The sequence below is a fragment of the Mercenaria mercenaria genome, chromosome 13 (genome assembly GCF_021730395.1).
Source record: "Mercenaria mercenaria strain notata chromosome 13, MADL_Memer_1, whole genome shotgun sequence".
Classification (NCBI taxonomy): domain Eukaryota; kingdom Metazoa; phylum Mollusca; class Bivalvia; order Venerida; family Veneridae; genus Mercenaria; species Mercenaria mercenaria.
In genome coordinates this window covers 69,067,004-69,088,437 of record NC_069373.1, presented here as the reverse complement: position 1 = coordinate 69,088,437, position 21,434 = coordinate 69,067,004, and the positions used below count along the sequence as shown (strand labels likewise).

General features: G+C 36.5%; 1 protein-coding gene across 1 annotated transcript in view; it reads right to left on the bottom strand.

The window, feature by feature from the left end:
• LOC123529254 (ubiquitin carboxyl-terminal hydrolase 19-like) overlaps positions 1-21,434 on the bottom strand; it is a 57,079-nt gene that overhangs the window by 21,320 nt on the left and 14,325 nt on the right. The window contains exons 6-20 of the mRNA XM_053522193.1: positions 18,780-18,880; positions 17,607-17,678; positions 16,408-16,523; positions 15,791-15,969; positions 15,293-15,458; positions 14,829-14,962; positions 14,256-14,348; positions 13,173-13,349; positions 12,540-12,650; positions 10,456-10,539; positions 7,912-8,006; positions 6,100-6,160; positions 3,868-3,983; positions 1,483-1,626; positions 298-926 (exon numbers count right to left, since the gene is read on the bottom strand). Coding sequence (XP_053378168.1) covers positions 298-926; positions 1,483-1,626; positions 3,868-3,983; positions 6,100-6,160; positions 7,912-8,006; positions 10,456-10,539; positions 12,540-12,650; positions 13,173-13,349; positions 14,256-14,348; positions 14,829-14,962; positions 15,293-15,458; positions 15,791-15,969; positions 16,408-16,523; positions 17,607-17,678; positions 18,780-18,880 — 2,278 coding nt within the window. The remainder of the gene's footprint in view (positions 1-297; positions 927-1,482; positions 1,627-3,867; positions 3,984-6,099; positions 6,161-7,911; positions 8,007-10,455; positions 10,540-12,539; positions 12,651-13,172; positions 13,350-14,255; positions 14,349-14,828; positions 14,963-15,292; positions 15,459-15,790; positions 15,970-16,407; positions 16,524-17,606; positions 17,679-18,779; positions 18,881-21,434) is intronic.

Below are 21,434 nucleotides of genomic sequence, written 5' to 3'. Positions count from 1 at the left end.
AACTCTTATTACACGTCTATTGAATGAACTCCGTGATCATAAAGGACCAGAAAATATAACAACACTGAATCCAAGTATGGGGAGACTTGTTGCAGCAAATATCTGCTTTTGAAGGTGTCATTGCAGAGGTTAAACTCTACTTAACACATTTCCCAAAATGTAAATGGTCAACTTTTCTACTGCAAAGTTTCAGACATATACATTCAATGTAATCATAAAAAGAATAAAGTCAAAACTCTTATCATTTGAAATCTATGTCAGAATTTTTACTAACAGATTACACTTTCTGAAACAAACCTTTATCCTCAAGCCTTTCACCATCAGCCCCTGTGAGGCCAACTCCTTCGGAGGTGACTGGTTTTATAAAGAACATTGGAGTTGATCTCTCTGTGTCCCCAGTCTGGATCCCTAGTACAGGTTTAACAGGAGAGGAAAACTCTTTTTCCAGACCTTTATCAGTCCCTGAAGCAGTACTGCTTTTACTGGCCTCTGACGCACTGGTCCCCGCCTGGCTGTGCACATCAGACATGGAGCTAAAACCTGAATCACTCCTTTGAGTTATGTTCAAATGATCCTTTTCTGCCTTAGCTCCAACTGGTTTATTACTTTCTATGGTACCAGTCTGGAATTTTAGACTAGTATCAGATATGCCACTTAAACCAGTCTGACTGGAAATTGCCGAGTCATTGTCCAAAGAAATTTCTCTGGATAATCTATCACAGTCTGGTGCTAAATCTGCATCCTCTAAATTTTGTTCTTGCTCTGCCGTTATTGTGCAAGAGCTGCTGAAAGACGATTGGCTATCGAGACTATTTTGACTGCCACTTGATTGGCTACTATTACTGAGGTTGGAAGATGATGAGCGGCTACTGAGCTTTGGGGTTGTATCAGTCTTAACTGGAGGTTGGAAGACATCCACAGAGTATCTGGAGGAAAATAGAATATCTTTCAACATAGAAAATTAATGACATTTCCATACTGAAAATTTGTCAACAACTACTCTATGAGACATTTCTAAAATACCTCAGATAAAACACAATACAAGATGATTTGCCACAGAATGCTTCCTCACCACTGTAAAATCTAAAACCAATGCTCAGAGACATCCAGTCTAATCTGTTCTTCAAACATAGTTTTATAACTTAAGACTAAGGTTTCTCCATTCAAACAAACTGGAAACAGTCATGGGTGACCGAACAAATTTGAAAATCTTTACTGAATACATGCAAACTTTAAACAGAAGCAGTAAATTCCTTTCTAAAAGACATACAATATTTACCCATCTTTCAAATGATCCTCCTGTTATATAGGTTATTTTAATTACTTCAAAATCAGCAGTTTATTTCAGACCTTTAATAAATACTATATAGGTCAATGACATTTACTTGCTTATTAGACGAGGCAACACGTTAGGTCTGATTTTTAAGAAGAACCTTGTCTTATAGGTGAGTAAATATGGTAACAGGATCAACTCAAACCCACCTTGCATAAGCTTCCATGAGTTGACACACCTTGGAGAATGTGGCACGAGATTCTGGTACACTCAAGACAAATGGTGTTCCCACAGGTTCTGGTGTTGTTTTACACTGACCCCTGTGTAACTGCCAATGATTCTTCTGGCATGTTCTATTAAAACAATTTCTACAGATTAAAATGTATATTTGATTTTGTTTTAAATTTCATCAGTATTTCAGTTATTTTACATTGGTAAGTTACTCTAACTGGAGTTCCTGGATTCTGTACCAGTATAAACATGCTTTTTTAAGTAGCTGATTAACTTTCCCACATGAATCAGTGGCAAATTTCTTCAAAAGTACTGTAAATAGAGGATATTACATGGGTGTCTTCTCATACTGAATTTATTAATTTAAAACAAGTTGAACAAGAGCACCGCCTTGCGGGTGCTGACGCTCATCTGATTTTTTTTGTGTAATAGAAATATTGTCCTACCCATGATTTTCTATGTCTAAAAAGGGCCATCATTCTTACAAAAAGCAGGATAGAGTTATGTTTCTTGATGTTCAGTGTCCACTTATGATGGTGAAAAACTGTTGCAAGTTTTAAAGCAATAGCTTTGACAGTTTAAGAGAAAAAGTTGACCTAAACATAAAACTTAACCAAGAAATCTGATATTTTCTAAGTCCAAAAGGGGCCATAAATCTTGCAAAAAGCAGGATGGAGTTATGTTTCTTGCTGTACAGGGTCAACTTATAATGGTGAACAAGTGTTGCAAGTTTTAAAGCAATAGCTTTGATAGTTTAGGATAAAAGCTGACCTAAACATAAAACTTAACCAAAAAAACTGATTTTCTAAGTCCAAAAGGGGCAATAAATCTTGCAAAAAGCAAGATGGAGTTATGTTTCTTGATGTACAGGGTCTGCTTATGATGGTGAACAAGTATTCCAAGTTTCAAAGCAATAGCTTTGATAGTTTAGGAGAAAAGTTGACCTAAACATAAAACTTAACCAAGAAATCTGATATTTTCTAAGTACAAAAGGGGCCATAAATCTTGCAAAAAGCAAGATGGAGTTATGTTTCTTGCTATACAGGGTCAGCTTATGATGGTGAACAAGTATTCCAAGTTTCAAAGCAATACCTTTAATAGTTTAGGAGAAAAGCTGACCTAAACATAAAACTTAACCAGGCAACGCCAACGCCGACGCCGACAACCGCTCAAGTGATGACAATAACTCATCATTTTTTTCCAAAAAATCAGATGAGCTAATAAAATAATAAAATGCGAGACTCTTCTTCGTTAAATAAATTCTATGTGGAAAGTGACAAATGTAATATTCTTTTTATAACATATTAATTTTTCCTGCCGAAACATCAAACATTCTACTTTCGTTAACTATTATAAACAAGTCAATTTGACTAAAGTCTCCATTACTTTAAACAACGTCGACGTCAAAACTTTATTACGCCAATGTATCATCAATTTTATGTAATCGCTTTATTTCACTCCCGCGACGTCAGACGTGATCAAATCAGTTAATTTTGTGAGCATAAAATTTTACGGTGTTGGTCAAACTGTGAAAACAGCTATTTCATGGATTCCACATTTAGAAGATTGAATGAATAGGAATTTTACCTGTTTGCTTAGATTTAATTTTGTGGGTTGACACAACCACAATATCAATGAAAATTAGTTCCCCAAGAATATTAATCCTTACCCTCTTAAATTTCTATAACGAACTTGTCCATCTTTCAATTTGGACAGTACCATTAACTGTTAAAAGGGGTGCTTAATACCAAAATGATACTGACTGAATGGGGAACAGTACAGATCTTGATCAGACTGCATGGATGTTCATGTTGATCATGATCTACACTGGTCGCAAAGGCAGAATCAATTGTGTCCAGCATGGTAAGGGATAATGATTTTTCAGTATATACTGTAAATCTGTCAGGCAACTTGGGATCAAATCATTTCTGGATTCAAGGTCTTTTGCTCTGCCTATTAAACTAAATGGGCTAGTACTGACAAAAATACAGGAACTACAAGCCAAGTCATGACATTACAAAAGATTTTTCTGGTTTTATATCTATCTTGACTTTTACTGGATCAACAGTCAAAACTCTACAAAGTTAAGATTAAATAGCCAGGTTTCTACTTTAATGTTGCAAGGAAAGCCCCAAAATGTCACAGTGGTCTCTTAGTTAAAGCTCTGGCACCCATTTTGAAGCATTTTTCCACTCTACTGAATTTAAGTTTGAAACATGCTTACATGATCCACAATAATTATCTAACTAATAACTAACACTGAAAACAGTCTGTATATCTTGCCCAACACTAATGTATTCTGTACTTTCAAACATTTTCTAAAAATTCTCTCTACCGTGTCGAAGTTTGAAAGTCAGACTTACTGATCACAGTATCCAACTTTGAAGCATTTTGTACACCTTTTAAGTTTGGAACCCTCTGGACACAGCTTCTTACAACTGCTACAGCGTGATGGGAACTGGTTGGGCATCAATGTTCTCTACAAAGAAAGAAAGAAATATTTATCTATTCACAATATCTACCCACCTACAGGTAACCTACAAGTTCAATGGAAGAAACTTGTACTTTCAAAGTTATTTCAGAATCCATCTTTCTTTTCATATTTTGAAATATCTGTTGCCATAGAAACCACTTCTATGACCTTGGACCTGCATATTCTTCAAATTGCCCACTATCTATAAACTGAGTTAAATGAAAAGAATTCCGATTCTTTTAACATTATCATAGAACCCATCTTTTGTGACAGACAGACAGATGGATGAACACACTATGACAATAAGATTAGATCAGTCACTGAAGCTGATTAATACCCCCAGCTGCTGTTTTTATACAAGGAACAAAAAATCATGACCTTTGGGCTTAAAGTGTGACAATGACCTGAGACACAGTAACCTAAAATGTGCACTCTGTATGTTATCTTGATGAAATTAATAACTGATGCTTGCTTTATGAAAATCCTTCCTATGGTTTGTACGATATGATGCTCACAATAAATATAGCTATTTGGCCTTCAAATATGACCATAAAGCTATTTGACATTCAATTTGACCTTGACATTGAACCTAGGGGTTGAGCCCTCAATAGGTTGTTTTGATGTGGTAAACAAACAAGAGGGCCATGAAGGCCCTGTATCGCTCACCTGACCTACTGACCTTGAGATCATCAAGATTAACATTCTGACCAAGTTTCATTAAGATATGGTCATAAATGTGGCCTCTAAAGTGTTAACTAGCTATTCCTTTGATTTGACCCCGTGACCTAGTTTTTGACCAGACATGACCAAGATTCGAACTTGACCTAAAGATCATCAAGTTTAACATTCTGACTAAGTTTCATGAAGATACAGTCATAAATGTGGCCTCTAGAGTGTTAACAAGCTTTTCCTTTGATTTGACCTGGTGACCTTGTTTTTGATCCTACATGACCCAGATTCAAACTGGACCTTAAGATCATCAATATTAACATTTTGACCAAGTTTTATGAAGATACAGTCATAAATGCGGCCTCTACAGTGTTAACAAGCTTTTCCTTTGATTTGACCTGGTGACCTAGTTTTTAATCCCAGATGACCCAATATCGAACTTGTCCAAGATTTTATTAAGGATAACACTCTGATCAAGTTTCATTAGGATTGGGCCAAAATTATGACCTCTAGAGTGTTAACAAGCTTTTCCTTTGATTTGACCTGGTGACCTAGTTTCTGACCCCAGATGACCCAATATTGAACTCGTCCAAGATTTTATTGAGGGTAACATTCTGACCAAGTTTCATTAAGATTGGGCCAAAAATGTGACCTCTAGAGTGTTAACAGTCAAATTGTTGACGACGACGGACGGACGGACGACTGACACAGGGCCATCACTAAAGCTCCCCTCTGAGCACTTCGTGCTCAGGTGAGCTAAAAATGTGGGTTTTTTGTAAATCCTTCCAACAGCTTATAAGATACAGAGTGGACACAAAAGTAAAGCTATCTGATAAATTTCGAGGACTTAGAGCGAAACTGGACTATCTGTATATAGAAATAGAAGCAGATAAAATAGTTTCGCTCTAAGGCCTCACAATGACCTTTAAATGTGTCCTTGACACTGGACTCGAGTCATACATGATTGTTGCCATATTATGATGACAAACACATGAACAGTATGGTAATTTAACAAGAGCTATCTAACTGAAGCGTGCTCAACTATTTGAAGCCCTTCCATCTGACACTAGCTTACAACTAAAGGTTAAGCAAACTTTTCTAAGTTGAAAATGGGACATAATTTTAATAAAATATAAGCTACAGTTATGTAACTTGTCCTGTGAGGTCATCTCATGATACCGAAGACATGTGTGAAGTCTAACAGCAGATGGCCAAGCAGTTTCTGAGAACAATGCTTAAATGCGAAACCTTAACCTGAAATTCTAAGTTAAATAGTGGCATAACTCTAATAAAATAAAAGCTAATATTACCTAAAAAAATCAACAAAGTCATAAAAATGGTCCATTTGACAAAGTACCTTTAAAAAAAAAAATATGGGACACACTGTAATACTGTAATACATTTTTCAATCAGATCTGTGAATAAGTCACACTTAAGTTAACTTCATAAATACCTGTACAATAGCCACTTCATATACTGGCTCTCCCGCCACTTCTTCCGATAACACCTCACACCTGAAACATGTAGCACCTGTGTAATAGTATGAAATGGCATGACTGGTAACAATAGACAGTAGACTGCCAGCATTGATGTTATTCAAATGTGAACAATTTATAACACTTAGATGTGACATATGCCTACAATACCAGTATGTGATTCACCTTCTCATATTTCTTGTGAACATGGCAGTCTGAAGGACAGCTAAATCCCCCGCCACTGCTATGAATAGTGAAAGGGTAAACCTTTGATATTAGCTGTGACCTTGACCTTGAACTGACATGGCTGACTCATGAATTCTGCACAACGTCTTGATGAGGTGATCATTTGACCCAAGTTTCATGAAATTCCTTCAAGGGGTTTAGGAGATACAAAGCTGAAACCTTTGACCTTCAGTTGTGACCTTGACCTTGAGTTGACATGGCTGACTCATGAGTTCTTGATGAGGTGATCCTTTGACCCAAGTTTGATGAAAATCCTTCAAGGGGTTTAGGAGATACAGAGTGGACACAAAATGGAAGGCTCAAACCTTCGACCCTTTGTTGTGACCTTGACCTTGAGCTGGCATGGTTGACTCATAATTTCTGCATATCGTTTTGATGAGGTAATCATTTTACCCAAGTTTTATAAAATTCCTTTAAGGGGTTTACCGGACACGAAATGGAAGGCTCAAACCTTTGACCTTCAGTTGCGACCTTGACCTTGAGCCGATATTGCTGACTCATAAGTTCTGAACATCGCCTTGATGAGGTGATCGTTTGACCCAAGTTTGATGAAAATCCTTCAAGGAGTTTAGGAGATATAGAGCCGACACAAAATGGAAGGCTCAAACCTTTGACCCTAAGTTGTGACCTTGACCTTGAGCCGGCATGACTGACTCATGGGTGCTGCACATCGTCTTGATGAGGAGATCATTTGACCCAAGTTTGATAAAATTCCTTCAAGGGGTTTAGGAGATATAGAACGGACACAAAATGGAAGGCTCAAACCTTTGACCTTGAGTTGTGACCTTGACCTTGAGCCGACAAGGCTGACCCATGGGTTCTGCAAATCCTCTTGATGAGGTGATCATTTGACCCAAGTTTTATAAAATTCCTTCAAGGGGTTTATGAGATATAGAGCGGACACAAAATGGCAGGCTCAAACCTTTGACCTCGAGTTGTGACCTTGACCTTGAACCGACAAGGCTGACTCATGGGTTCTGCACATCGTCTTGATGAGGTGATCATTTGACCCAAGTTTCATGAAAATCCTTCAAGGGGTTTAGGAGATATGGACCGGACACGATTTTGTTACAGACGGAAGGACAGACAGACGGACGGACAGGACGCAGACCATTCCTATAATCCCTCCACCACGGCGGGGGATTAAAAAAAGGAAGGAAAATTTCAATGAGAAGTTAACTCATATGTGGTTACATGTGAAAAAAGAAGGAACCTGATCACTGTGGCCATTTGTTTCTGCTATTTTTATGCCTGTTATTTCAGTGACCCACTTACCTTTGCTCCATTGTAAATCTTCATTAGAATTTGGTAACAGCAGAAAATAACAAGACTTAGTGTAAAGTAATTACACTGAAGTAGTCATAATAACAGCTAACTTTTCATACTGGAATAGGAAAACTGGAGTAACAAAAAAGAAATACTGATGTCTCAATGTTAGTCTAGCATGACACTTACACTTGTGGATAATGAATCATGCACCAGTATTCTATATCAGACCTTACTTTATATATGTACAGCACTAAATTAAGATAATACACACTTACGCTATTATGCAATCATTTGCTTGTACAGTACTGAGGCTTGTTCCTCGCCCAAACATCTTATGGATTCTTCCTTTATAGGCTTCAAATACCCGTATCTGTAATGTCAGAACAATAAAAAAAAAACATGTATAAGGAGAGTAGTGAAGAAAGTGTCTGCGGCTCAACACGGTTGTTACTATTGTTGGAGTAAAATCAGTGCCACTTCATAAGAGATCATAGCTGGTTTTCACAGGTGCAAATCAAAAACAGAATTCAATAATCTCCGAAAAGTTTTCACAATTTGAGCTAACAGAAATTCTTATTACAGGACCCTTTATAAAAACTTGTGATCCACTCTATTTCTCTATATTTATTTGTTTCTGTTTTTGTTGGGTTTCAAGCCACAATGACAGAATTTAGGTCATATGGCAACTTTTCCAACACTTGATGGTGGACGAAGACCCTAAATGCCCCTCTAAAGCTTTGTTTCAGGCATGGTGGGCTGGCACCTGGGTAGAACCACCAACCATTCTGTAAGCCAGCAGCATAGTTTCCTCACATGATGAACTCTACATTCCAAGCAAGGTTCCGAACCCACGTAGGTAAGAGCTATATATTCAACATGTTTGCTGGGTTATAGTCAAAACTTGAAAAACAATTTGTGAAAATCTATTTCTGATGTCATGTGATTAAACTTCAGACATCGAGCAAATAGTTCTGACTATTGACTGGCAAGCCTTCAATGCCAGTTAGTGCATACTAACGTAAAAATAAGATCATAAACCACAAGGACTAGAGAAAACCAAGAGGACCATGATGGTCCTGAATCGCTCACCTGTCCCCAAATGACCCAGTTTTGAACTGAGTATGACGCCGTTTTTTCTATTATTCGACATAGTGACCTTGTTTTTTTGATCTCATGTGACCTAGTTTTGAACTTGACCTAGATATCATCAAAATAAAATTTCTGACCAATTTTCATGAAGATCCATTGAAAAATATGGCCTCTAGAGAGGTCACAATGTTTTTCTATTATTTGACCTATTGACCTAGTTTTTGAAGGCACGTGACCCAGTTTCGAACTTGACCTAGATATCATCGAGGTGAACATTCTGACCAATTTTCATGAAAATCCATTCAAAAGTATGGCCTCTAGAGAGGTCACAAGGTTTTTCTATTTTTAGACCTACTGACCTAGTTTTTGACCGCAGCTGACCCAGTTTTGAACTTAGATATCATCAAAATGAACATTCAGACCAACTTTCATACAGATCCCATGAAAATATGGCCTCTAGAGAGGTCACAAGGTTTTTCTATAGTTTTTGTCGGCACGTGACCCAGTTTCGAACTTGACCTAGATATCATCAAGGTGAACATTCTGACTAACTTTCATGAAGATCCATTGAAAAATATGGCCTCTAGAGAGGTCACAAGGTTTTTCTATTTTTAGACCTACTGACCCAGTTTCGAACTTGACCTAGATATCATCAAGATGAACATTCTGGCCAACTTTTATAAAGATTCCATGAAAAATGTGACTCTAGAGTGGTCACAAGCAAAAGTTTACGGACGCACGGACGACGGACGCCACACGATCACAAAGCTCACCTTGTCACTTCGTGACAGGTGAGCTAACAAGCATTGTTATTCTAAGTCAATATTTATACACCTGATTATTTCATTTTCAACATTTCATTGGCTGACAAGATATTATATATATATATATATAAGATAAATATACAGTCAAGCTTCATTTGCTCAAACTCTGATCATTCAAACACTTGGCTCAAACTCTGGTCCTGGAAAAATCCCTGTATGTTTATTGTTCGATGGCTCAAACTATTAATAACTCAAACAAATTTTGCTGTTCCCGCCGAAGTTGAGCGAACTAAGTTTGACTGTATTTCACAAAACTGCTACTGAAAGCATCCATGCCCTGTAAGATAATTACTGTAAATATATTTGGAAGTAACAACTAGAGCTATCACTAAAGGTGATTATTAACCAAAGATGCCACTTTGATACAGGGAAGGTAAAATGCTGTGATTATGACCTCTCACCTTGTTGTGTGACCATGACCTTGGACCTAGTACTGTGATCATGACCTTGGACCTAGTAGTCTGGGTTGTGCACTCTGCAGCTTGTCTTGAGGAGGTTACAAACTGTTTTATGAAAATCCTTCCAGCAGTTTAGAAGATATGGAGAGGACATCAAATTAAGCTATTTGAATTTAACCTCCAACTTTGACTGTGACCTTGGTCCTAGTGTCCTCGGTCATGCACGATTCTTATGAACAAAATTAAGTTATTTGACCTTTGACCGCCGTGTGTGGCTTTGACTCTGGACAAGAATCAAACATTCTTGTACAGTAATTTGACAATCCAGTAAAAAGTTTCAGAGGTATCTGTCTGGAATGTAAATAAAGGATGGACCAACGAACACGCTTGTATCCGAGGGAATAATAAATGTTTTTCCTTAACAATACCTTTTCAAATGAGATAATGCACAACATCACAAGAGAATGTAAATGTTTAACACAGACTATCTGAAACAAGTATGGCTTACGTTACGAGGATCAATTGCAGTTTTCCGTTGTAAAGCTTCCTTCATACCTTCAACTGTAGCTTCCTTGGACAACTTTAACATGTACTGTAACAGGAAAATAGAAAATATTCATCAAATACAGTTTTAATTTTTGCTAATATTCACCATCAGGGCAACATGTGAATTCAAAACTTGCATAGACATTCTGAAGCATTAACTCCTTAATTATATAATAAGTTTAAAATCAATAATTACGAAGCCCGAATTTTCAATAGTATGAGTAAGTTTATTGTCTATCAAATTACTAAAACAAGAGGGCCATGATGGCCCTATATCGCTCACCTGAGTAGAGTTGCTTGCTTGAACAAATTTCTTAGCTAAAGCTTTAAGATCTAGGCCCTCTGGTTTATTTTTAGCAAATTTATGAAGATTTCCCTATGCACAATCAAGTAACCCTGGGGCTGGGTCAATTTGACCCTGGGGGGTCAAGATTTGAACAAATTTTGTAGAGGTCCACTAGGTAATGCTACATGTCAAATATGTAAGCTCTAGGCCTTCTGGGGGTTGTTTTTTTTTAGAAAATTTTGAAGATTTTTCTATGTACAATCAAGTAACCCCATGGGGCGGAGCCAATTTGACCCCGGGGGTCATGATTTGAACAAATTTTGTAGAAGTCTACTAGGCAATGCTACATGTCAAATATCTAAGATCTAGGCCTTCTGGTTTATTTTTAGAAATTTTTTGAAGATTTTCATATGTAAAATCAAGTGACCCCTGGGTCGGGGTCAATTTTGACCCCGGGGGTCATGATTTGAATAAATGTTGTAGAGGTCCACTAGGCCATGCTACAAGTGAAATATCTAAGCTCTAGGCCTTCTGGTTTATTTTTAGAAAATTTTCATATGTAAAATCAAGTGACCCCTAGGGCGGGGTAAATTTTGACCCCGGTGTCATGATTTGAACAACTTTAGTAGAGGTCCACTAGGCAATGCTACATGTGAAATATCTAAGCTCTAGGCCTTCTGGTTTATTTTTAGAAATTTTTTGAAGATTTTCCTATGTAAAATCAAGTGACCCCTGGGGCGGGGTCAATTTTGACCCCGGGGGTCATGATTTGAACAAATTTAGTAGAGGTCCACTAGGCAATGCTACATGTCAAATATCTAAGCTCCAGGGCTTATGTTTTTTGAGAAGAAGATTTTTTAAGATTTTCCTATGTTAAATCAAGTGACCCCTGGGGCGGGGTCAATTTTGAACCCGGAGGTCATGATTTGAATAAACTTGGTAGAGGTCCACTAGGCAATGCTTCATACCAAACATCTAAGCTCTAGGGCTTCTGGTTTTTGAGAAGAAGATTTTTTAAGATTTTCCTATGTAAAATCAAGTGACCCGTGGGGCGGGGTCAATTTTGACCCTGGGGGTCAAGATTTAAACAAATTTTGTAGAGATTCACTAGGCAATGCTACATGCCAAATATCTAAGCTCTAGGCCTTCTGGTTTATTTTTAGGAATTTTTTAAAGATTTTCATATGTAAAATCAAGTGACCCCTGGGGTGGGGTCAATTTTGACCCCGGGGTCATGATTTGAACAAAATTGGTAGAGGTCCACTAGGCAATGCTTCACATTAAATATCTAAGCTCTAGGCTTCTGGTTTTTGAGAAGAAGATTTTTAAAGTTTTTCCTTTCGGTTGCCATGGCAACCAGAGTTCTCCATGGAATTCAATTATTTGAATAATTTTGAAAGGGGGCCACCCAAGGATCATTCCTGTGAAGTTTGGTGTAATTCTGCCCAGTGGTTTTCAAGAAGAAGATTTTTTTACAAATTGTTGACGGACGACGCACGAGGGACGACGGATATCAAGCGGTCACAATAGCTCACCTTGTCATTTTGTGACAGGTGAGCTAAAAAGTGATGCAGAAACTGCCAAATCTAAGACCATTGGAAACCAGTTTTGAGGAGTTTTGTTTTACAGATTTCGATTTGATTAATTTTATTTATCTGAGACATAATTTTAAGTCAATTTTTGAAAATTGACAGATTATCTAAACTTTTCACTTCATCTGTCCATATTGAAAGCAGCATTAATACACTGTTAATACATACCCTGACAGGCTTCCTGTATGGGTCTTTCCACATGAATGTAACTGGTAACAAGCGCTGTCTCTTTGGTAATGGAAGGGACAGATACAGGAATGGATCAAAGGTAATTGACACCTGAAATAGTATTGGTATTGTATAGGCTGGGTATATCTTTGGATCACACTTTTCTATGGATTTTAGCCAAACTTATCTTTTTCATGAAAACGAGGCTTTTTCAGTATTTCCAAAGTATATGAGCAACTGAAATTCAATAATAACAAAGAACATCTGTCAGCCAAAATGCCCTGAAACACCATAAATAAATATACTGATAATATATATATATGATTATACATGTAGCAACATTCCATATCATCACTGCATATCAGAGAAAGCAACTTCTTGAAGCCATGTTGCTATACTAAACTACATTCAGAGACTCATAAGAAAAATGGAAAACCTAGATTTTAAGTAAAACCAAAATAATATATGATGTTTGGTACACTTAAGTTTTCACTCATAAGAACACTGAAGGACTGTGCGGCAACAGGTTCAAACAACTTGAGCTGGGGTCAAAAACTTTGCTTCTCTATGCATGTATTTCTACAAAACCATTTTAAACTACAGCAAAACGAAACAAGGATTACTAATTATTACCTTTCCGCAAGCAGGGCACACCAGTTTAGACTTGTACTGGCCCTGAAAGAGGTCCACAATGAAGGAATCGTTCCTCTTTTTGTGTACAGCCCATGCCTCATTAGCTACCACCTCATCTGGTCTTCCACCATCTTCTACCGTCTCTGTATATGGTTTCTTCTTTATCCTGTTCAAATCCTATTAAAATGAAAATCATTACATGTGGAAATTAGCAAGAGGAAAATGTCATAAGACTGGGTTTTGTATAACACAGTACTAATTAAATCTGAACAAGTTAGGTACCTATAGACAAAAGCCTTGGCAAGATTAAATGGTAATGGTAAAGTTTCTTGTTTAATGTGTGTATTCGACGGCAGGCCCACCTGGAATGGATGCCACAACTTATTTCCAGCTTAGCCCACTGCAGGTGTCACATTTACCTCCTCAGCATCCAGTCTAGGCCTATACTGCTGAATACAGTACCAGTTTAAGTAAATCACCCAGCACTGAACTGGATATCAGACACAACTGTGAATCAAACCCAGATCAATGGCACTGTAATCCAAACTGCTGACCACTGTGCCACTGACACCCTTCTACTTACAGACATTTATAGACAAATAATTTACTTATTATCCTACTAGTCAGCCTACAGTAAGTAACTTATACTCATGGGCATAATTTTAAAGTACCAACAGCTGAATGATTTCTCAATAGCTAGTGATTTACCAATGCCTAGAGTATATTCACTTATACCTATAGCTGAATTATTTATCAATAGCTAATGAGAGTTACCAATAGCCTAGAGTACATTCACGTGTACCTATAGTTCAATGATTTCTTATCAATAGTCCACGAAAATTGCCAACAGTCTAAATTTACAGGTACCTATAGTTATGGGATATTTCAACAGCAAGTCTGTTACCATTGCATCCTAAAATCTTCCTATCATACAAAATAATAACTACTGAAATTTATTTACAAAGTTGTTTATTACACAAAAAGCCAAAAAGTTAAATCTGTACTTTACAGCTCTAGTGGTCTATTTATTAGGCCTACTATTTATAGTAAAAATGTGAGCCAAAATGCTGTAATACTATATACCTCATGAAGTCCATCAAGAAGAAAAGCAAGAAATTCCTGGGAGTCATGTTGAGCAAATCCTGTAAACTGACTTGCCTTCTGAGCAACTAAATTCTGCAATTATAAAACCCATATTATATCATATTTAATATATATCCAACCAACTTCAATCTGAGAACATATTCACAATTACCAAAACACAGAAATTCATCTAAAATAATACATTTTGATAATCTTTATAGCATTTTTATACACATTTGAGCATAATGCAGGATTCTATTTCAGTCCATTAAGCCAACAGTGTTCCTTATTCTTTGATAATAAGAATTACAAGTGTTCTGCATTATTGTGCCTCTAATACACAGCTCTCTCGTTCATATTTTGTAACAGCTTTCAATATTTATATCATTTCTTATCATTAGAAGCAAATAATAACCATTACCTACTTTTTAGTATTTAAGCCACCACGCAACTGAGGTCATATGGTGACTCTTCCAGCTTTTGATGATGGAGGAAGACCCTACGTGCCCCTCCGGACGGCATCCTCACACAAATAATAATTAAATCACAAGGAAAAAGCATTTAATGTCTCACCTTAAGTTTGGATGGAGCATATGAGTAATGTTTTCCTGACCACAGTACTTTACACAATACAGCAAAACAAACTGCCAGTTTTCCACCACTACCAAGCACATTGTCTATATTCAAATCATTCTGAAACTTTCCATCTGCAAAAACAGAATCATAGGTCAACAAAAAATGTTTCATTCTTAGTTCTTGAAACCAAAGCAAGTGTTATTACATAGAACGAGTTTGCAATGATTCGAGGCTATAAACTTTAGTTTGGTGAGGAAATATCATAAATTATACAAAATTTATAAAAACGGCACGATAAAAGTCATTAAAAAATTGCAACACAGTGGAAAACAAGGTCAACTTTAAGAATATACCAGGCGAATGCCATTTTTTAAATATTTCTATTAGGTATCTAAAACCTTAAAACTGTGAATCTCTGAGGCTTTGCATGAAACACAACATCAAGCTAATAAAATGCGTACCAAGGAAAAAGTCTCTGAACTCTCTAGAATTGACCAGACACTGTAGAACACCATTCATAAAGCAGGTATTGCCAAGATTGTCCAGTCCAGTGAATCCTGGAGGCCTTACAACCTGCTCTCTTTCCTCAGTCTGTTTGTTCAGAGGCTGAACTTTACATGTTGGCTTCTGAAAAATTGTATCTTACATCAATCACCAAATGCTCTTGAATAAACCCCCAATGCGGGCACTGCATTTTGCAAAGGTGTGTGTGCGGGGAGGGTAGGGTGCCATGCAGAGTCCTGTTTCATTTTGTTTTTCTTTTTAATATCATGATGTAAAGCTATAACTGAAACTTCAAATATATTATACCAGATTAATATAGTGCCCTTTTCATGAACACATCAAACTTACCAGATACAAGTTTAATGTTTCTATGACACAATAATATTCTTCTATTAAATTCACAAAATATCTTTAAGGTGTAAAAACACTCTGACAGATATATTTAAGGTCAGTACCTGTATAGGTGATGCTGTTAGTCCACCGTCTGGAGGTTTGTCTTTCAGGTTATCTCTCTCTATATTCTGTTTCATCTCATTAAACATTGTTTTACGCTCCCTGTCTGTACTAGCGTCCGTCTTTACAGACACAGAATTCACTGACATCCAGCTGTCTGACTTTGTAGATGGTGGAGTCTCTTAAATATATAGAAAATGTTTTTTTTTTTTCGGTGCAAGACTGAAAACTCTTTGAGGGCATACAAAAGATGAAAAATCTTTAGGAGTGGCACAGTCACACTTATTAAATAAAGATTCTGTACCGGTGAAAAAAATGTATATTACTAAAACAATTTCTGTATTTCACTCTGGAATTACCAGCTACATCGACTTCAAACTGATGTTTTGGACTGGCATCTGAAGAACTACAGTGAAATGTTAATTTTGTAGGCACAATACTTTGTGGTTTCAGCCAAATAGGCAACATCATGGGGACAAACATTTGTGGATTCTACATAGCCTGGTTTGGAAAGGAACAGAATTTTATACTTTTGCTGGGAACTTATTCTGAGGATTGGACATGAAATCCACGTAATTTAGTCCCCATACAAATTAATATCTATGATTTCATAGTTTACCTTTCCTCTTTAATGCTTCCAGATCTCCCCACCTGCTGAAGACACTCTTTGCAAGAGTTATCTCAATGAAAGACTGTGTCACCTTGAATTTGCTTTTCTCTGGTATTATTTCCCCTCTGTTAATTAAGCAAAACAAAAGCATTTGTCAAAACGGTTGTGTAAATATTGCAAATTTTAATGAACCTGATGCTCTCGAGTGTAATAAATACAAGTAAAATTTGTATATATCAATTCATAATCATACTAAAGCATGTATAAATCTTATCAACAGAAATCAATGCAGATAACAAAGAAACAAAGGAAGTATTTCCAGGCAATATAAAGTCTCCTTTCTCCTTTCAGGGCAATGAAAAGGGTGTGTGAATGCGCACGCGTGTGTGCATGCATGTGTCTGTTTGGGTTTGTTCTTTTTTTTTTAACAATTTTTCTGTCAAATAAATGGCGTAGTTGACTTGTAGCGAGTACAATGCCCAATTTTACAGTGCTGCCTCACTGGAACATCACTCTATACACATGTGACATGATATCCAATTCAGTCACATTATACAGACATAAGGCTGACTAGAAACTAAAACTATCCCCTTTATGCTGAGCACACAGTGAGGTAGCTACTAGGACCATTTCTCACGTCTTTGGTACAACACAGCCAGAAAGTGAACTTGCAACCTCCTGTACTTGCAGCAGGCACTCTACAACTAGGCAATGGAAAGGGAAGTTATCATCCTTTATAGATGTGGTACTTTATGAAGTTTATCATTAGTAACAAAATGTTTCATTGTCTTTTTATGGTGAAAGTTTGTGGCAAATCTTTGAATATCTACCCATATATCATACCAAAAATTATAGATCTGACATGAAAAATCATCTACAATATTTGACCTCTTTGTGTGACCTTGACCTTTATGAGCTACAGGTTAGGCCTTGCAAGTCACAAGTCACTTGTGATTTTTAGCAACTCTTAATGTCATGTTATTTGAAAATTCATCCATGCAGAAAAAAGTGAAAAGATCAGACAAGAAAACTGACATCAAATATCTCACTAAACATGTAAGTGTGACCATGAACTTAAAGCTGAGGTCACTGTTTAGTATGTGGCCTGATGTCTTACTATTGTCGTTATTTGTGCCGAGTTATATCTAAGTAAAAACAATATGTGGGGGGACTTTGTACTTTCAAGGAATTATGTACAGACACTGTACCTTAGTTTTATCTGCCAGCAAAACTTGGTTTCCTCTGTGGTCCCAGCATGAAGCTTCAGAAATTGTGGGTTGCTTAAAAAAAAGATATGTTATAAACTGTGTTAACCAGCAGCAAATAAAAGTGATGTGTACTAAGTAAAAGTATCAGATATGCTTATTTTAATTCAAACAATTCACATTCTATATGAGGTAAATGCTTGTATAACTTCTGAACTATATAATATTTCATCACAAAATATATTCTCAAACTACCATAATAAATTTCTAGTGATGTAATTATAGGACTGGCTGGGAATCAGTACCTGGATAAAATTCTATGGGTTTTTTTTATTATTTTCCTAGAAATGATTTGATAAATGAAAATCACATTGCATCAACTTTAGCTGCTACTGCATCCGATAATTTAAGCAGAACAGTTTAATGACATTAAATGTAGGTTTCCTAGGAGCTCAGTAAGGTCATAAAAAGTAGTCATTTTCCAAGTTCAGTGAACCAGTACCTGGCCAAAATGTTTTGATGCTGAATTACTGTTAATCTCAGATCAAAACAAGTAACTTAAAATATTTTTATGCATCTTTTTATCTTTAATCTTTCCGACAATGCATATAAACCTGACTGCTAAAAGCGGTTACAAAAGTACCAGAATCCAACTCACAATAACTCAAATTTCATCTTACAGAAATACTTGAATACTCAAAAAAGATAAATAAAATAGCACAAAAATCAACAGCCCTGAATTTTATGTAATTAATACTGTGATATAAAAGGTAAACCAATGTCAACAGCACAAATGTATGGTTAAATTCTTTCTTCCCCACTTGGTACCCAGACAACTTTTAAAAAAATTGCACATGCTATGTACATGCTTTTTGAGACTAACGGTTGTTTTGTAAACACAGGTGAGGTATCATCATAAAACTTAATGTAACATACAGTCTTGCCAAACTGTTTTCTCATAGCCTCTAAGAACCTACATCTAAATGAATACGATGAAAGTACTGCTTAAATAACGCTGAAATAAAACCATTAATTCATGTGTCCAGAAACTGGTCCTGTCCAGATACTAGGTCCCGGTCAGTACATATACTTCCTATTAATTTCTTGAAAATTAGAACATAACAGAAAAAGGTACAGACATATAGGCTCCAGTAAGAAAAGTGTCAGAGAAATTACTTTGACTGAAACTTGACGCTGAAAGTGTTGACTTCAAAGTTTACTGACAGGTTATCTTTGTTCACCCCTTTCACGTAAATATGTACAATAAACACATCATCCTGTAAAAAAAGAAGTGTTAAAGCAGTTAGTTACCAGAAAAATGTTATGTTGTTCTACGTATCATATGACGGTAATTTTAAACAAAAACAATGCTATTTATTTCATCTTAGGTCAAATTTTGTTTTGAAAATACTGACAAAATTTGTAAACAAGAGGGTCATGATGACCCTATACTACTCACCTGTTAAACTTGGCCTTGGAATCATCAAGATAAACATTCTGATCAAGTTTCTTAAAGATAGGGTCATAAACATGGCCTCTAGAGTGATAACAAGCTTTTACTTTGATTTGAGTGGTGACCTAGTTTTTGACCCAATATGACCTAGTTTGGAACTTGGCACAGGAATCATCAAGATAAACATTCTGACTAAGTTTCATGAAGATAGAGTCATAAATATGGCCTCTAGATTGTTAACAAGCTTTTCCTTTGATTTGAGTGGGTAACCTAGTTTTTGACCCATATGACCTAGTTTCGAACTTGGCCTAGGAATCATCAAGATAAACATTCTTACCAAGTTTCATGAAGATAGAGTCATAAATACGGCCTCTAGGGTGTTAACAAGCTTTTCCTTTGATTTGACCTGGTGACCTAGTTTTTGACCCCATATGACCCAGTTGTGAACTTGGCCTAGAGATCATCAAGATAAACATTCTGTGCAAGTTTGTATCAAATCAAAGCATAAATGAAACCTCTGTATGGCTGAAAGTGCCCAAATAGAAAACCCATGATGAAATCTAGCCAGTTTTTGAAAGGAGATGAGATCTTATTGTGACTTAAGTTGTGTGTAAGTGTGGTTAAAATCAAAATGTAAAATGTCACTTCTATCGTGTTCACAAGGTAAAAATTAACAAATTTTAGCTCTTTCAGGGATCAATTAGGGGCCGTAACTCCGGAACCTATAATTGGATCTGACGGATTCATCATGGGATCCAAGATCTATTGTTGTTAAAGATACCTTGCAAGTTTGTATCAAATTAAACCATAAATGAAGTCTCTATATGGCTGCAAAAGACAAAATAGCAAATTTAGGCCCTTTAAGGGTACATAACTCTGGAACCTATGATGGGATCTGGCCAGTTTCCAAAAGGAACCAAGATATTATGCCAATACAAGTTGAGTGCAAGTTTGATTAAAATCAATTGCAAATTGTGGTCTCTATTGTGTTCACAAGAAATTGTGGACAGACGGACAACAGACGATGAACGACGATGAAGGGCGATGACAAAAGATCACCCTGTCACTACGTGACAGGTGAGCTAACAAAAACTATTGGAAGAACAGTACGCACAGCTATTTCAAAATGTTTACCAAAAGAGGAGTGAAAATGATAACAGTAAATGCAAAGATATTTTACCTTCCTGTGTGTTTTGGAGAGGAGTGTAAAGTGGGTGTATTGTACTATTTATTTGAACTGTCAAAACATGTTTCTGGCTTTCATGTGAATCTTATATAGGTGTGAACAGAATATAATAAAAGCCAGGAACGTATTGACAGTTCAAATAAATAGTACCATACTATTAAAGAAACATTAAGACTGAAAGGCAGAAGTGTGTGCAGGGGGAGTGGGGCTTCCATACAAAAGCGTTTGTTAAATCTGAATGCTGAAATGAGTTACGTAATTTATTCTGTGAGGTCGTATCATGATGTAAAATACATGTGTGAAATTTGAAAGCACTTGGCATTGTAGTTTTTGGGAAACATGCTTACAAGCAAAACCGTGATGCAGATACTGAAGCCAAAGCTAAAAGGGTGATGACAAGAAACTCTACTATTTTATAAATTCTAATCTAAAAAGCTATAAAAACAAGAGGACCATGATGGTCCTGAATCGCTCACCTCTTCCCACATGACCCAGTTTTGAGTATGACGTCGTTTTTTTCTATTATTTGACATAGTGACCTAGTTTTTGAGCTCATGTGACCCAGTTTTGAACTTGACCTAGATATTATCAAGTTAAAAATTCTGACCAATTTTCAAGAAGATCCATTGAAAAATATGGTCTCTAGAGAGGTCACAAGGTTTTTCTATTATTTAACCTATTGACCTAGTTTTCGAAGGTACGTGATCCTGTTTTGAATTTTACCTAGATATCATCAAGGTGAACATTCTCACTAATTTTCATGAAGATCGCATGAAAAATATGGCCTCTAGAGAGGTCACAAGGTTTTTCTATTTTTATACCTACTGGCCTAGTTTTTGACTGCACGTGACCCAGTTTCGAAACTGACCTAGATATCATCAAGGTGAACAATCAGATCAATTTTCATGAAGACCCATTGAAAAAAATGGCCTCTAGAGAGGTCAAAAGATTTAATAATTTTAGACCTACTGACCTAGTTTTTGACCGCAGTTGACCCAGTTTCAAACTGGACCTAGATATCATCAAGATGAACATTCAGACCAACTTTCATACAGATCCCATGAAAAGTATGGCCTCTAGAGAGGTCACAAGGTTTTTTTATTATTTGATCTACTGACCTAGTTTTTTAAGGCACGTGACCATGCTTCAAACTTGACCTAGATATCATCAAGGTGAACATTCTGACCAATTT